Source organism: Suillus fuscotomentosus, assembly GCF_016647785.1.
Source record: "Suillus fuscotomentosus strain FC203 chromosome Unknown F5891scaffold_5, whole genome shotgun sequence".
Taxonomy (NCBI): Eukaryota; Fungi; Basidiomycota; class Agaricomycetes; order Boletales; family Suillaceae; genus Suillus; species Suillus fuscotomentosus.
In genome coordinates this window covers 1,017,173-1,032,915 of record NW_024539517.1, presented here as the reverse complement: position 1 = coordinate 1,032,915, position 15,743 = coordinate 1,017,173, and the positions used below count along the sequence as shown (strand labels likewise).

Genomic DNA, 15,743 nt, shown 5'->3' with positions numbered 1-15,743 from the left:
CTTGCCCCAGGTTGGGGATTCATCACGCTAGTGCTCGACGGAAGACATGAGTCTATCGAACTCCCTTTCCTCCACGTACCAGACCTACGGTGCACACTGATATCAGTGTCTGCTCTAGCGTCGGAGGGAATTTTCTTCGAAACGGATGCTGAAGGAGGACAAATGCGTCGTGCTGATAAGACTGTGATCGCACGTGTGGAATGCTCTGCCGGTCTATACTACCTTCGAGCCAAGCACACCCATACGGCCTTTGCCACCAGGTCCACCTCGGCTACGCCATTACCACTAGCTGTATGGCATGCACGCATGGGCCATGCCGCAAACTCCACCTTGCGCAAAGCTGAGAAGGTTGTATTAGGACTGTCACTTAACCTGTTAGACGAGTCTACAGGACCTGGTGACCACATTGACTGTCCGTCGTGCCTAATGGGCAAACAAAAACGATTGCCGTTCCCGTCTCATGCTCGACACCGTGCAACGCACGTCGCTGAACTTGTTCACACTGACGTTTGGGGACCCGTCAACACTGCAACCCCGTCCGGCGAAACATACTTTGTTGCCTTCACTGATGATTTTTCGCGTTATTCCACTATCTACCTCATTAAGCACAAGAGTGAGGTACACTCGCACCTTCTGCGATATATCGCCTGGATTGAAAACCAGTCAGGGCAACGAGTTAAACGCCTCCGCAGTGACAACGGTGGCGAATACGTCTCTCACGCTACTATTGAATTCCTGCGTAGTAAAGGAATTGAGCACGAACTTACGATGCCTCATACAGCCGAACAGAATGGTGTTGCCGAACGTGGACACCAGACCATTGCCACCCGAGCATTAAGTGCCCATCACCAGAGTGGTTTTCCTCGTTCGTTCTGGGGCCACGCCATCCTCAACTCAGTATACATCAAGAACTTCCTCCCGTCGTCAGCTACTGACAACAGAACGCCGTTTGAACTCTTCTATGGTGAACTACCAAATGTCTCGCACCTACGTCCGTTTGGCTGCCTCGCATATGCTCACATCCCAGACGACAATCGTCACAAGTACGACTTTGTTTCGAGACGGTGCTTCCTACTGGGGCACGTCAAAGATGCGGGATATCTTCTATGGGATCCAGCGACACGACAGACGGTGCGCTCTCGAAATGTCCTTTTTGATGAAAAATTCTTCTACGGCACACCCAACTCAGTTCTCTCGCCCCTCGTTGAATTACACAACCAGCGCATTGCAATGCAGCAGCCCACCCTCGCATTGCCACATGATTTGCCGATATCAGAAGACGGCTTCAGAACCACACGACCTGGAGAAGATGATTCCGGTATTACACTACCAGGACCCAGTACCGTTTCAGTGGGAGTACTTCCGACTTCTGCTCCTCTCATCCCCGAACCTCCACAGCCATTCCCGCAGTCGAACGACAATGTTCTCCCTGTCCCTGCTGAAGTTCCGGTAGAAACGGTACCATCTCCTGAGCCACGACGTTCGACACGTCAACGCATTGACGCGCGACCAGCAGTCCCGAAAACTGTTGCCATCCCAACAAAACATGTCCCAGTACAGCGGCGTTGGACTTATGTACCGGTCACTGTTGAGGAGGAGGTTGTTGAAGAAGAAAATCTTAGTATTAGTGCTACCCCCGATGTCACCATTGAGCACTCCGCGAAGCATGTATCCTTGGCGGACAGCAACAAGATTGATGGACGGAAGCTTCCCCCCAAAACGATAGCTGCCGCTCGCTTGTCAATGGATTCGGGTCATTGGGAAAGCGCAATGAATGAAGAGTTAGCTTCGTTGGGAGAAAAAGGAGTGGGTGTCTTAACACCACTCCCATCAGGGAGAAAAGCAGTCGGCTCACGGTGGGTGTACTCGCACAAGTATGACGAAAATGGCCAGATTGCCCGCCACAAGGCCCGCCTTGTTGCGCAGGGTTTCACACAGATCGAAGGACTAGATTACACCGACACCTTTGCTCCTGTTGCAAAATACGACACCGTACGTGCACTACTCTCCATGGTCGCTAAGTTTGATCTTGAACTTGATCAAATGGACGTGAAGACCGCCTTTCTCAATGGCGAGCTTGACGAAGAAATCTACATGCGTCAACCTCCAGGCTTCGAAGACCCTGAGCATCCAAATTGGGTCTGGAAACTCCTCAAGGCCATCTACGGACTCAAGCAAGCCGGTCGTCAATGGAACAAGACACTCGATGATTTCCTGCGAAAAGAAGGTTTTAATTTTGTTCGTAGCGAAGCAGACTATAGTCTGTATGTTTTACGAAAAGATGACAAGACCATCTGGCTCCTTGTTTACGTCGATGACATGTTGCTCGCATCGAACTGTCGGGATTTCCTTAACGGTTTCAAATCGGAGATGAGCAAACGTTTTGAAATGAAGGACCTTGGTGAAGCGCGTCATTTCTTAGGAATGCACATTACACGAGATCGCTCTAAGAAGCACCTTACCGTCAACCAATCCTCCTTTCTCGAACAGATTCTCAGTGAAACTCGGATGTCAGATTGTCGACCAGTATCTACCCCCATGGTTCCAGGGATCTCCTTGACGAAGTCATCTGCACCCCTCACTCAAGCCGAAATCCAACAATTTGCGCACATGCCATACGCGCGTGTCGTTGGGGAACTCAACTTCGCCATGCGCGTTAGTCGTCCCGATATTGCATATGCAGTATCGGCGCTGTCAAAATATCTGAGTAACCCTGGCATAGACCACTACCGCCAGCTTCACCATCTCCTTCGTTACCTTCGTGGATCCACACATCATTCCCTAACGTTTGGTTTGTCCAACCAAGGACTCATCGGTTATTCGGATTCTGACTTCGCGTCTGATAAAGACGACAGTCGCTCAATTGGGGGCTATGTCTACTTTCTTTTCGGTTCCCCCATCAGTTGGCGTTCCCAAAAGCAATCCGTCGTTGCGACTTCGTCTACTGAAGCTGAATACATCTCACTCTCTAACGCGGCCCGCGAACAGATCCATCTCAGCCAGCTGCTATGCGATTTTGGTCTTGACCTCTCGCTGATCACCCCCACCACGTTATATGGTGATAACAATGGAAGTCGCGCACTAACGAAAAACCCTCAATTCCACGACCGGGCCAAGCACATTCGCGTCCGCTATCACTTCGTTCGAGATCTGGTCAGCGACGGCACCATCATCATTCCCTATGTACCCACACATGATATGATTGCCGACATCTTCACGAAATCCCTACCACGAAAACTTTTCCGCAACCATCGACACTCGCTTGCTCTTCGTTCATCGTCAAACGAAGACCCAGTTGAATGAGCACGCCCGCGTCTCTAGCGTTTTGCGTTCGAGTGGGAGTATCAAGATATGACCCTTACACGTACTTAGCCTTTTCATTTTACATACACGAACACTCCTCCTACCATGCGTCATACACGTTTCCTATTGACTCTCCGTCCCAATCAAACGTATTAATTCCTCCTCTCGTCGAACAATCTCCCTCAGTCTTTTTGAACCAAGACTGAGGTGAGCTATCTTATTGACATCCCTACTCTACTCTTACTAACTACTACTCTACTAGTTCTGTTCTCGCCCTTAGGTATGGTCCATAGTTACCCTATAGTCTTTTTGAACCAAGACTGAGTTCTGTTCTCGCCCTTAGTTTCTCTAGTCCGAGTCTCTTCACCTTTGATAATCTCTCGCTTGATGCTCAACCTGCACGGATGTGTCGACACTGGCATTTTTTCTACCCCTGCCGAGGTCAGCCCCGATGTCCTTACCACCAGGGTCGACGTAGAGTTTGCGGTTTCCTCGGACCATTGGTAGGCTGGTACTGGATTCTGTTTATGGATGTGAAGTGTCGTTGGAAGTTAAAAAGTGTTCTTTGAGTCTTGTTCTTGAACGCAGCATGGTATGCGGGCTCGATATCTATGTAGAAACGGCTCATTCACTGTGTGTAGTGACTTGTTATCATTCCGAAGTAGACTGGCTCCCAACAGGGCCGAGTCCCTGAACATGTCAATTACTGATCACTGGCTAAGAACTCAACCTTTTCCTGATTTGACCACTAACGCGCATGTTCCACACCTTGTCACAGAGTATCCTCGCCTTAATCCTCGTTGTATGAACATTACTCTATCAGAAGGTTATTCGAGGGTTTGGGCAGTTGACTGGGGCTCTATATAGCGAGGATCAGGACGAGGATAAGTATTATGCGACCTAGTGTCGAACGTGCGCGGTAGTGGCCAAATCAGGAAAGTCCAAGTTCAGTGTCCACGTAAGTCATTTACGGAAGGACGGCCGTAAGGTTAAGTCGCATTGACAATGGGTCAATTCAGGCCTGAATCAACCAGGCCTTATAATACCAATGTCAATTTTTTCCAGTCGATATCGAGTCTCAACACCCCTTCCTCCTATGATATTGTATTCCTAATGTATACTACTGACTTGGAAGCGCAGCAGGTGTGAGTAATAAACGCATCGATTTACTATGTATGCTGATCGCGCACTGACATTACTACAATTTGCCAGGTTAGTGCGCTTGTACACCCTTTTCGTGGCAATCAGTACTGCGACTTTTCATTTTGATTCTCAAGACGATAACTGAATATTTTAGGTATCCTGCTATACGACCACATGGCAACCCTCCCAGAAGAAATCATGTTTATCTGGCGTCGTCCAAAAGCAATGTCTGCAGTGTTATTTCTCATCAATCGCTATGTCGCCGTACTTGGCAACATGCTTGACCTAATGAGCAATTTCCTACCTGTTTCCGCTAAGGTTCTACAATCTTGTGCATATATTCAACTGACAGGCTCACTTTATCCCTGCAGAGGTTTCCACTTTGCTTCTTGAATATCTACTAGTTTACTCAACAAAGACTTAGCTGTTCGAGATATCTGTTGGCCGTACATATGTTGCGTCTTTTCCAACAAGTCTTCATTTGCCGTGAGTTGGAAGTGTATCACGAGAAAGACACTAAAGTTTTAGATTCTCAGTCACATTGACTCTTCGCACTTATGCTCTCTACGGCTGCAGCAAACGCCTGCTTAAATGGATGCTAATCATGGGCGTTGTTCTTATAGCAGCATCGGCGGTATGTGTTCACGAAAGATTTTAGACTTCAAGTCTGCTGAACTTTCAGGTGGGAGCTTTTGGACCTAATTTAACAAAGAGTGCGATCGACAACGGCCACTGCCATGAAATATACACAACAGCAACGTATGTCATTCCCTTCATCATCCACATGCCTGCTCAAAAGTCCTGTCAGATCTTTCCGTCAGTGCATTCTAAGTCACATCTGGGTGTAAATTAATGGCGCTACGGAATTGTCCAATCGCAGGTCATGGGACGACATGGGTGGCAATGTTTATCTACGAATTGCTCATCTTTGTCCTCACAGTCTCCGGGACTTGGAAAGCTAGGGGATCGCCGCGCCTAATATCTAGGAGAGATATCCTTGATGTCATATTCGAAGATGGTATTTTCGTCGCACCGGTATTGTAAACACTGAACCAACCGAGCACAGGTGTGATGTACTTCGCGTGAGAGTACTAGCGAAACTATGCGAGTGAAGCTGATCCGCTTTCTCTTAGAGGGATGGCATTAGTCAATTTACCCAACATTCTGACATACTTCGTAAGTCAACAAATAAAATATTGATTCAATCGCACACTCACCATAATTTAGTGTGATTCGGTGGGCACACATCCGCATGTTTCACCAGGTTGACTATTTTCTGACTATTTGCAAGGTTATCGTCACAGGCAGCCTGAATGCATTTACTACATGGTGAGTGGTTAATGGGATAGACACAGAACGACCCTAATTATGACCCTCAGCATGTCTGTCACTCTCATCTCTCGCCTAATGCTCAACCTGCACGGATGTGTTGACACTGGCATTTTTTCCACCCCTGCTGAGACCAGCTCCCATGTCCTTACCACCGAGGTCGACGTAGAGTTCGAGGATTCCTCCCCCGATCCGTAGGCTGGTATTGAATTCTGTTTATGGATCCAAAGTGGCAGGACTCTCGTTGGAAGTTAAAAACTATTCTTTATCCTTTTTTGAATGCAGCGTGGTATGCGTGCCAGTGCTCGATAAATGTATATTTGAAACATCTCGTTTATTGTTGTCTTTGCCTAGGATTGTGTATAAATAGACCATACGTACATGATGAATTGTTGGCTAATTGGATTACCCATACGTGTTCATCCGTGCGGTGGTGTGCCGTTCGTTAAGTTTCGCAATTGGTAAATTCTTAACCACCACGATACGTCAGGTCCAACATAGCCTCCTTTTTTGGACACGTAACAACCAACAAGCTTCAAACTACCCTCCTCCGCTAACGTCGTAAGAGTCTGGGATTAGTTGCAGGCAGTAGTCTGGCTTAACACCTCCGGGTATCGGTGGTCTTGGTCCGCACGAAAGAATGAGCGGCATGAGAATCAGACCAGTATTAGTGGTCATAACTCAAAACATGACATGATCAATTTGCCACATCTTCAAGGACCATGAACTCAACAACTGCACGATCAGGCTACACAACCTGAATCAAGTTCATAACGCCATCCAAGTAGTAGCAAAACAACAGTGCGTTAAACCACAACGTCCAAAATCATCACACCGCACATTAGGCCATAAAGCTGTAAAAAAACTGACATTCCCAAGGCAGTTAAATGTCCCACGAAGTGGAGGGTCCTGAAGAAGAAAAGATAATAAACAAAGGGATATTGGTATTGGAGTCCAAGTTCAAAAATGAATTATGCGACAACCAAGCCAAGAGCAAGAGCAGCGACCATGCTCATGCCTACAGGAACATATTCCGCGAGGGCACCACCAGTTTTGGTGGCTTGTGCAGCCCCAGCGGAAGCACTCCCGGTAGAAGTACTGCCTGCGCTGCTGGTGGTGGTGGGATAAGACGAGCCGAGAGCCTTGATTTCGAAAGGCTGGCTTTCGGCATAGATCTAATATAAAAAAACATTGAACACGATTTGTCAACAAGCCTGAGAAATGGTTCACGCACGTCAGTCTCGTTCAAAGTGCTGGCAAACTGAATAACGTAGCCGGAGCCAGCGGGCTGCGCGGATTGCTGCTGGGTGATGGATTCGGAACAGTCAAAGTTTTCCTGAACGGCGATGATGGCAAGGGGTGCAGGGAGAACAGAGAGGTTCGAGTTGGCGAGACTACAAAAATGTGTCAGTTGAGCGGGCTCTCACGCGCATCAAAGGAGACGGTGCGCACAGAATGGTGAAGTTTAGATACGGAGAAGTCGAGCACGACCACGCGAGTGTGTTCACCGACGACGCGACTACGAACAGAGAATTGACCGACGAAAGCCAAGAAGGGTGCACATTAAGTCATCAGCATTGCGACATCTGGGATCCTGGGTACTCACCCCACCAGTCATTGGCACCGGGAGACGTGATGGTCAACTGTGCAGACACAACACTGAGCAAAGCGGCACAAGTGAGGGCAAGACGGCGGAACATGGTCAATTTTTTGGTGTGGAGGGAATGTGTAAAGACAGAGGACACAGCGAATTTTAAACGAGCGAGTGATTTGAGGAAACGAGCAAGGCTTAAAATACTCCGCAACATCCACACCCGAATAATTTATGATTTATTCTCCGACAATTTTCATCAGTTGCCGGTACATGTGCCGAAATAACATACACGAAGTTACAACGATGTTTTTTATTCGCGGTATTCATCATACATGATATAGTTATAAATACCGACGTCTAGTTATACAGCCCGACCTATTCTTGGGTGTGAATATCGCGAGGAGTTAGTTACTGTGATACAAAGAACCTTAGTTCCGAGGAATATAGGGAAAGATTGGGTGATTATGACCTGAGGCCACCCTCAGGACGTTGAAATGAAGTACGAAGACGGAAATGAAATCATCCATGCAATGGTCTTTGAGGGAATGAAATAGTCATGTGGGGAAAAGTGGGCGTGTGTCGAGTGCTTACGGTCCCAGGACACCGATAATAGCACCAACCATAATGCCAACCATAACGAGAAAGATCAATAGTGCCCAAGCAGACTTTTTAGCCCACTTGACCTCAGCATCTCTCATGATCCGGACCAACTCCTGGCGCTCATCCTCAGACTTCGTTGGCTCAAAGTCGGCAGGGGCCTCGAGTGGCAAGAACAGGATGAATGCTCCAAGTACCCAGAAAGGTGGGAAGACTGACAGATTCGATTAGATAAATATGATAGGTGCCGAGCAGATGCAATGCTCACAAAATCCACGTTTGAACAGATACATAGCAAGCGTCACAGGCTCTGCAGGAGCGGAGCTGTATGCTGGAGGCTCCGCGGCATCTGCATATGGAGGAGGCGCTTCTCCATCCAAAGGCATGGGAATGCGACTAGGAGTGGCATAAGAGTCATGGCGACTCTCGTGAGTCGCACGAGTGCGAGTGACCCCGAAAAAGACATCCATGGGGTCTGTGGTATTGTCATTCTGCTGTGTAAGCGTAGAGGTGGCAGCAGAGTGAGCTGCCTGGATGGCGGTAGGAAGAGTGAAGGAGGCCTGTGCACCAGTCACAGTTTGTGCCTCAAGATCAATGTCAACCGAGGATATGGAAGTCTCGCGCCAGTTGCCAAAGACACTAGAAATTCTGGGAGAGGCAGACATTTTAAAGCTCGTGGTTGAGAAAGATTCTTCAAGTGATAGAGGTAGGTTTGGTGGGGCTGTCAGAAGGCGCGGCGGGGCTAGTTTGTTGGGATGATAGGACGAACATGGCCCTAGATATATACCGAGAGCTGGATACGACGAAAGAAGGCAATCGAGAGAGCAATTGCCTGCGGACCAACAAAAGAAGTCAGAAAAAATGCCCCGAGGAAATTCGTGCTGGAAAATTGACTTTTTTAGTAATTGCCATTGGCACGTTTTCAAGCACGTTTGGACCCACGAGGATATATAAGTGCGGCGCAAACGCATCAAGCGAGGTTTTCAAGATTGACATCGGATATACATTTGCATCCTGCTTGCTTCCTGCATAATTTATCTGCAGCGCGTTGAGTATCAGATAAATGGGTAACGAGCCCAACGATCGAATCCTTGTGCTCAAAGTAGAAAATTACCCGAAATGGTAAATTTTGTAAGCAATTCCATTGCTCTCGATCAATGATTTAACTCTTAACTCTGCCTCGTGTTGATTTTTGATTGATTGTCGATTTCGCTTGCGGCAATGGACAGCATTTTCGCCCATTGCCCATCATGAGAGGCTCAATTACAATACATCTATGCTGTAACAGTCTTACATAACCATGCACAAGCCACAGTTACTTGCGACTTCACTTTTACTTTCGTGGCTTATCCGCGCTAGAGCGCTAACACTAAGTATCGTGCACATATGTTGGGAGCCCCCACGGTCAGGATGGGCTCACACAAGACTGCAAATCGCAAGGACGAGCACATACGATAAATATTAGCTAATAATTAGTATATCTAGGGCACCAAAGATGGCAATAAATAAATGAGATTTTTACATACATTAAGCACCGCCCAGTGCTGCGCTTAAGAAAACAACTAAAAGAACAGCCTTCCGCTTCAAGGGAGAACCCCCGCCACTCCGTATCCAGGAGCAGAATCCACTATCGCCTATCAAATGTCGGAAGAAAACGTGGACTGTACGTCGATCCTGGTGGTAAGGATGGCGAGGCTTGGGCCATCGTCCTGAGCAGGGATGGAGAAAATGCCAGCATCGAAAGTCTGATGCAGGTTAAGCATCAGCCGACAGATGAGAGTGACAGAAATGCTGCACGTCATATTTAATATCAATCCGTGCGTATCACACCAACCACTTACCAGCCAGTAAATGTGCAAAAACTCCCTCTCAGGCCAACCTTGCCAGCCGTCAGGAACACTCAAGCTAAATACAAGGTGAGGGATTTGTATGCTCACCGAACCGGACTGATACAAGTTGTGAGCATTCCATGATATCGTCAATACTCGTTCAGCGACTCACGTAGTACGACAGGATATTCGGTATATTGGTCAGTGTCATCGCTCTGGAATAGGGATTAGAACCACTCGAATCACTATCTCGTCAGCAACCTCACCCAAAAAACATCACACCTGGATTCGGTTGATTCAGTGATTGCAGTATCAATACAGATACAATGAAAAATTCACCATCGTGAAACATGGTATCAATGATATTTTCCCTGGAGAATGCAAACAGCCACAGCAAGCCTCTAATTTTGCAATACCTGTACACTGTGAGTATGAAGATGAATAAATCGAAGATAAACTCGGCCACATATGCCAGTCCAATTCCTGCAATCAGATAAGGTCATGACATCGAGTTGTATGTAATTGTAACTTAAAAATCACTTACGGATGGCTCTGTAACAACTTTTGAGCAAGCACACAGAATGAGGATGAGGACGACATACACTGTTTTTGAAAATGTTTCATCGCAGCCAATTCCTGGCACAATGACCAAATCGTCTGAATATTGTCCAAATGTATTCGCCTAGAAACGATTAGTAGACTCCAGAATCCAAAACTCTACGGAGACGTACACAACACACTCCCACAAGAGAAATCATGACGATTACCATCCAAGTAAGCAAGCGCTTGCTACAGCAATAAAGAGCATATGTGCGCATAGCCATTGTGACTAAAATGTTACTATGTATCATGATGTGAATTTCTCGCAACAAATCTGCACTCACTGCAAACGATTATTCCCTGGAGGAAAAGAGCCAATTCCCTGTATAACGAATAATTCCGACAGCTAAGCTTTTGCTAAGCAAAACAGCATGTTCAAGATCCAGAGCAAACCACACCTCTACATAAGTTGTGAGCATGCCAGTTCAGTACACGCACAATGAAATGACAAAACCTCATCTGAAATCATAGGCTGAAAATCCACGATTAAGCTGGAGATACTAGCGAGCAGAGCGGTATAACGATTGAGCAGGAATAACATCGCTGATAGGGTTTTCGGACGACGCCAAATGAAATCGATCTCTTCTGGTAGGGTCGCCATATGGTCGTATATCAGGATACCTAGAATATCGTGTTATCATCCTGATACAGAAGAAAATAAGGTCGAGTACTGTTTCCCGCCAGAATGGCATACATGTTGAACAGCCTGTAGATATTCAGTCGCTGTCAGGACAGACGCTGAATCCACGTGTGTATCACTCACACTTGTTGCACTTCCGAGTTAGTAATATCCATCGCGACGAGGCAAAATTCAACAGAATAAGGGCGCTGAGAATGTGATCTGTTATATACTAGCCATGGCGGTCCTTCACATGATCGTCAAATAGGCGTTATGTATACAAGCCAAACACTGCCGGTAAGGAGACGAGCCGTCGACTCCAAAATCAAGTTTCAGACTTAATATAGTGTTGTACATTCCTGTAGATGTTTCACGTGGGCCCGGTGTCTGACTTGGTCCGTTCAATCAACGTGATTTGTTTGGCGCGCGGACATAGCTCAGCTGAGCCTCATATGGATGGGCAATTCAATGGGCTGTGCGGTTACGAGGCTTGTACTTGTTGAGAATGAGTAACATGCTCACCACCGCGATCAGGGGGTATTCGAAAAGAAGAGTTGGCAGCGTATACTTGCTTCAGAAAGTTGATGGCATCTTGATGCAAATCTCGAGATGGCTGGTGCACGTCGTCGCTGTAAGGACCGTATATCCTCTACGCCCAGATCACGTCGAATTTCAGAAAGAAAACCGAAGTCGTCCACGTGACGAGTCTCGGTAATGCGAAGATCCGAGGGCCGAGTCACCTTGTGCTCAGATTCCACGATCCCCTTGCTTTGATCATCACCATATGCTCCATATGCTCGGTTTGGCCTAGTCAACTATCCGAAAACGTATATATACAGCCCATGTACACTCATCTACAATAGAATATCATACGCTGATTCCCCGCTCAAAAGCACACCCGATTCCGAACGCTCCCGGGCCAGGGTCAACGGAAGTCTCCGTCTTTAAACGTCTCATATTGTCACCCTTCACGCTATCTACCTAAAACGACCCATAACTACGTCGATCTGGTCAAACTTTCTATCATCTTCACCCGTCTCATAACAATGTCGATCTGTGGCCAATCCCCTTCGAACTCATACTAAATAGGGAATAACGCACAAGCAATTTACCTCCGGGACCATTTCTTTTCTTGATCAACAGGGACAGGATCCCCCTCGTTGAGAGGCTTGATTACAGTTTTATTTGATTACGGACGACTATACATATGATAGTTAGCACGATGCACATACAGGTTACGCGAGATTCGACTACAAGAACAACTTTTCACTCTTACCAAGTATCTCCGCCACTTCGCATCCAGAAATAGAATCCAATGCCAGCCTAATCATGGTGAGAGGAAATCGCGGACTGTAGGTTGACCCTAGTTGTGAGGACAGCGAGGCTGGGACCTTCATCCTGGGAAGGGATGGAGAGAATGCCAGCGTCCATAGATTTGTGGAGGTTAAGCATCATTCGAGAGACGAGAGTAACGGACAAGCTGGATGTCATGTCATAAATAACATCAATTACTTATTGCATCAACCACTCACCAGCTAGTCAATGTGGAAAGACTGCCTCTAGCAGAAACCTTGCCAATCGTCAGGAAATAGTAAACCTGAATAATTCCGGCTGCATATGCTCACTGAAGCAGACTGATTCAAGCTGTAAGCGGTTTGTGACACCATCGATGTTCATTCATTCACTCACGTAGTACGTCATGGTGTTCGGTACGTTGACAAGCACCATGGCTCTGAGGGCATGCGGATGATCAAATCAGAACCACTTGGATCATGATCTCAAGTAGTAACTTCACCCGAAATACATCGCACCTGCATTTAATTGTGTCAGCGTGCACAATTCAGATGCAATAGAAAATTCACCATCATGAAATATGATATCAATGACATTTCTCCTGGCGACTAGAGGGAACCGCAGCGAGCGTCTAGTTTTGAAAATCCTGTACACTATCAGAATCAAGATCAATGATTGGAATACCATGTCCGCCACCCATGCCAACCCAAGACCTGTAATTGGATTCGAATAAGATTGTGACATCAAGTTGCATGCAAATTAGACTTGGAATTCACTGACGGGCGGCTCTACAACAACGTATGAATAGGCACATAGAAGGGTGAAGAGGATGGCGTACGTTGCTGTTGTAAAAGTTTGATCGCAACCAACTCCAGGCAAAAGGACCGCATCGCCTGAAAATTGTCCAAAACTTCCCGCCTAGAAACCATCAGTATAAGAATGTAAAATTTTACATGAAGACGCACAGAAACTGCTATCGAAAGAGTAATCATTATGCCTGTCAACCAAGCAAATAGGCGCTTGCTGGAACCGTAGAGAGCATATGTGCGAATGATCATTATGACTTCAATTCTCAGTGTAGGAAGTTCTCGCAATAGTGATTTTTTACTCACAGCAAACAAGCCGCTGCTTGTAAAATGATAGATAATTCTCTGAATAGGGCATACTCCAAACAGCTAAATATTTGTTGAGCAATATTCAAGAACCAGAGTAAAACACACCTCTATAGAAATAAGTTGTGAGCCTGCCAGTTTAGTATACACACAATGAAATCATAGAACCTCATAAGAAAGCGGCGAATAATCCATAGCTATGTTGGTGATATTGACGAGTAGAGTGGGATAGCGATTGAGCAGAAATAACATTGCAGACAGGGCTTTCGGACGACGCCAAATAAAAGCGATTTCTTCTGGTAGGGTTGCCATATGGTCGTATATCAGGATACCTAGAGCAACGAGTCATCGTCCTGAGCCCAAAGATAAAGCTAAGCTTCATTACTTGTTCCCGCCAGATTGCTGTATGTGCGAAATAATCTGTAAATATTCAGTCGCCATTAGTTGATCAGGATGTATGATCAAATTACGTGCGCATCACTCACATTGCCTGCGCTTCCGAATTAGTCGCATCCATTAGTACGATAAGCCAGAATGCGACAGAAGATTTTGTTGAGGGTGTGAAACGATTCGTTATGTGCCAGCCGTGACCGCGATAATACTGTGAATTTAAGCCTGCAATCAAATAAACACTTCCAAGAGACTGACAAGTCGACGACTTTATATGATGCTGCAGCTGTGTGTTGCTCCATCAACACATCACTGATCATGGTCACCATGACAATCGAAGGGGATCAAAAGTAAAATTGGCAGAGATACTTCCTTTTCGCAAAAGGACGTACATGAATCTGCAAGTAATTAGTCGCTATCAGGATACATGTCCATATACCACTCACATCTGCTGCGCTTTCGAGTTAATTAATCATATCCATCACTGGCATGAAATAGAAGAATGGCATTGAAAACATGCGGCAATACATTTTACCAGGCCTGCAAAGGCAAGTGCACAGCGTGGGTGTATAGTGCGATGCATCAGCATTTCAAGTAGTGTGTTACCATGTACTGGCCTCGCGTTTGATGGATCTTCAAGTTCACCATTAGAAGGTAAATTCTTTGCTGTAACACAGGAATAATGCCACCATGGCGATCGAGCATCACGCTGGGCCAAGATCCAGGTAGGAATAGTCACTGCTTGTCTTGAAGAAGTTATACGAAAGAACAGCAACTCGGTGACGTTGATGGCAACTTGGAATTCTACTCCGACTCCGTGAGAGTAGAGCGAGCGGCTGTGCAGCACGTGGCTTCCGGTCACTCACTCACACAGCGAGGAGGGCACGTAGGAATTAATGGCCGGGCTGCGAAGACTGCGCATATGTACTCCGCGTCAAAGTCTGAGGATCGGAAAGTTCCGGGCGGTCAGAGGTTTGTCTTGCTGCAACCAAGCCGCAACTGAGTAATGCCTTGCTACGTCAGCCACCATGGACGGCGCCCGCCCCCATTACACACGTGGCATCCTGGCATCTATTTCAACCACCATCATGCTAATCTCGTCGTCATTGTCAGCTTGCCATCGTGGTTCCAGTCACCTGGAGAGAGGACATGGCGGCAGCCGTACCGCATGCAATGGAGCCGAGGAAGTAGTAGATGCAGGCGTGAGGGACTTGTAGGGATGGGAAGAGATGGAGGTAAAGATCCTGGTGTGGCAGGCAAGTGGGATGGAGGTTGGGCAGGATGATAGTGACATCGTACGGGGCCTTGACAGACTTACTGAATCCGAGCAACCCACTGACCAGACACAAGTCTACATCCAGTTTGCGTAAACATTACGCAGACCGGCCAAATCCTGCACTTTCTGCACACAGCGCCCATGCCGCTACACTCCAGCAAGCTCCGGTGCGCCTGCCGCAAAATCTCGGCGAGTTCTGACGCCCAGTGGAAACCGGACAGTGCGGGAACATCCGAGAGCGTGCCGTTCCCTGCACTGTCCGGTTTTCACTGGGTCTGATGGCTCATATCCTTGTGTATCCGATGCAATGAAGGCAAGCCCGGCGGGGACGCCGGCCATGAGTAGAGTCCTCGAAACTGCTCTCTCAAGCTTACTCGTGTAAGAAGTTCACCATTGCGAACTCTTGTCAAGTTTTTCGCCAGAGAACTGATAAGGGGGGGGAATCATTCACCAAGTCACGATGATACCTTCTGCCAGTGGTGAGCGAGAGCGCTGTCCTTACAACACCTGCATGTGGATTCTCGCACTTTCGTGGACGCTGATGCCTGTACTGACGCAGATGCTCGCACTAACACGCATCCCTGCATTGGCACAGATGCCACCACTTGTACTCACGCTGACACCTTACTACTTTTGTTACGAACTGTCTCTTCATCTA

The 15,743-nt window shown here is 47.1% G+C and overlaps 5 protein-coding genes across 5 annotated transcripts; 1 reads left to right on the top strand and 4 right to left on the bottom strand.

Annotated features, from left to right (window-relative positions):
* The first annotated feature begins 4,290 nt into the window (after positions 1-4,290).
* Positions 4,291-6,207, top strand: F5891DRAFT_1274689 (uncharacterized protein). Its single transcript, XM_041370183.1, has 13 exons — positions 4,291-4,448; positions 4,516-4,550; positions 4,601-4,764; positions 4,869-4,932; positions 4,983-5,080; positions 5,129-5,205; positions 5,255-5,262; positions 5,327-5,464; positions 5,513-5,528; positions 5,580-5,622; positions 5,674-5,682; positions 5,738-5,775; positions 5,826-6,207. The coding sequence occupies exons 1-13, from the start codon at positions 4,309-4,311 to the stop codon at positions 5,971-5,973; spliced, it is 978 nt and encodes a 325-aa protein (XP_041231881.1). The 5' UTR covers positions 4,291-4,308; the 3' UTR covers positions 5,974-6,207.
* Positions 6,208-6,746: 539 nt separating this feature from the next.
* On the bottom strand, positions 6,747-7,475 carry F5891DRAFT_942175 (uncharacterized protein; the record flags this gene model as incomplete). The annotated part of the gene is made up of 4 exons (XM_041374394.1): positions 6,747-6,950; positions 7,010-7,169; positions 7,228-7,294; positions 7,382-7,475. 4 exons carry the CDS (start codon positions 7,473-7,475, stop codon positions 6,747-6,749), a joined length of 525 nt encoding a protein of 174 aa, XP_041231880.1.
* A 481-nt stretch (positions 7,476-7,956) lies between these two features.
* On the bottom strand, positions 7,957-8,631 carry F5891DRAFT_1125650 (uncharacterized protein; the record flags this gene model as incomplete). Its single annotated transcript, XM_041363989.1, has 2 exons — positions 7,957-8,180; positions 8,235-8,631. The coding sequence occupies 2 exons, from the start codon at positions 8,629-8,631 to the stop codon at positions 7,957-7,959; spliced, it is 621 nt and encodes a 206-aa protein (XP_041231879.1).
* Positions 8,632-9,407: 776 nt separating this feature from the next.
* Positions 9,408-11,650, bottom strand: F5891DRAFT_1004987 (uncharacterized protein). The gene is made up of 14 exons (XM_041360376.1): positions 11,537-11,650; positions 11,159-11,487; positions 11,067-11,101; positions 10,850-11,016; positions 10,680-10,743; positions 10,527-10,624; positions 10,398-10,477; positions 10,340-10,347; positions 10,135-10,278; positions 10,062-10,077; positions 9,968-10,010; positions 9,904-9,912; positions 9,808-9,845; positions 9,408-9,757 (listed from the first exon to the last, which is right to left on the bottom strand). Exons 2-14 carry the CDS (start codon positions 11,188-11,190, stop codon positions 9,604-9,606), a joined length of 888 nt encoding a protein of 295 aa, XP_041231878.1. The 5' UTR covers positions 11,191-11,487; positions 11,537-11,650; the 3' UTR covers positions 9,408-9,603.
* Positions 11,651-11,886: 236 nt separating this feature from the next.
* Positions 11,887-13,368, bottom strand: F5891DRAFT_1004975 (uncharacterized protein; the record flags this gene model as incomplete). Its single annotated transcript, XM_041360375.1, has 9 exons — positions 11,887-12,494; positions 12,547-12,584; positions 12,640-12,648; positions 12,704-12,746; positions 12,810-12,825; positions 12,877-13,020; positions 13,088-13,095; positions 13,146-13,225; positions 13,273-13,368. 9 exons carry the CDS (start codon positions 13,363-13,365, stop codon positions 12,338-12,340), a joined length of 588 nt encoding a protein of 195 aa, XP_041231877.1. The 3' UTR covers positions 11,887-12,337.
* Between the last annotated feature and the right edge of the window lie 2,375 nt (positions 13,369-15,743).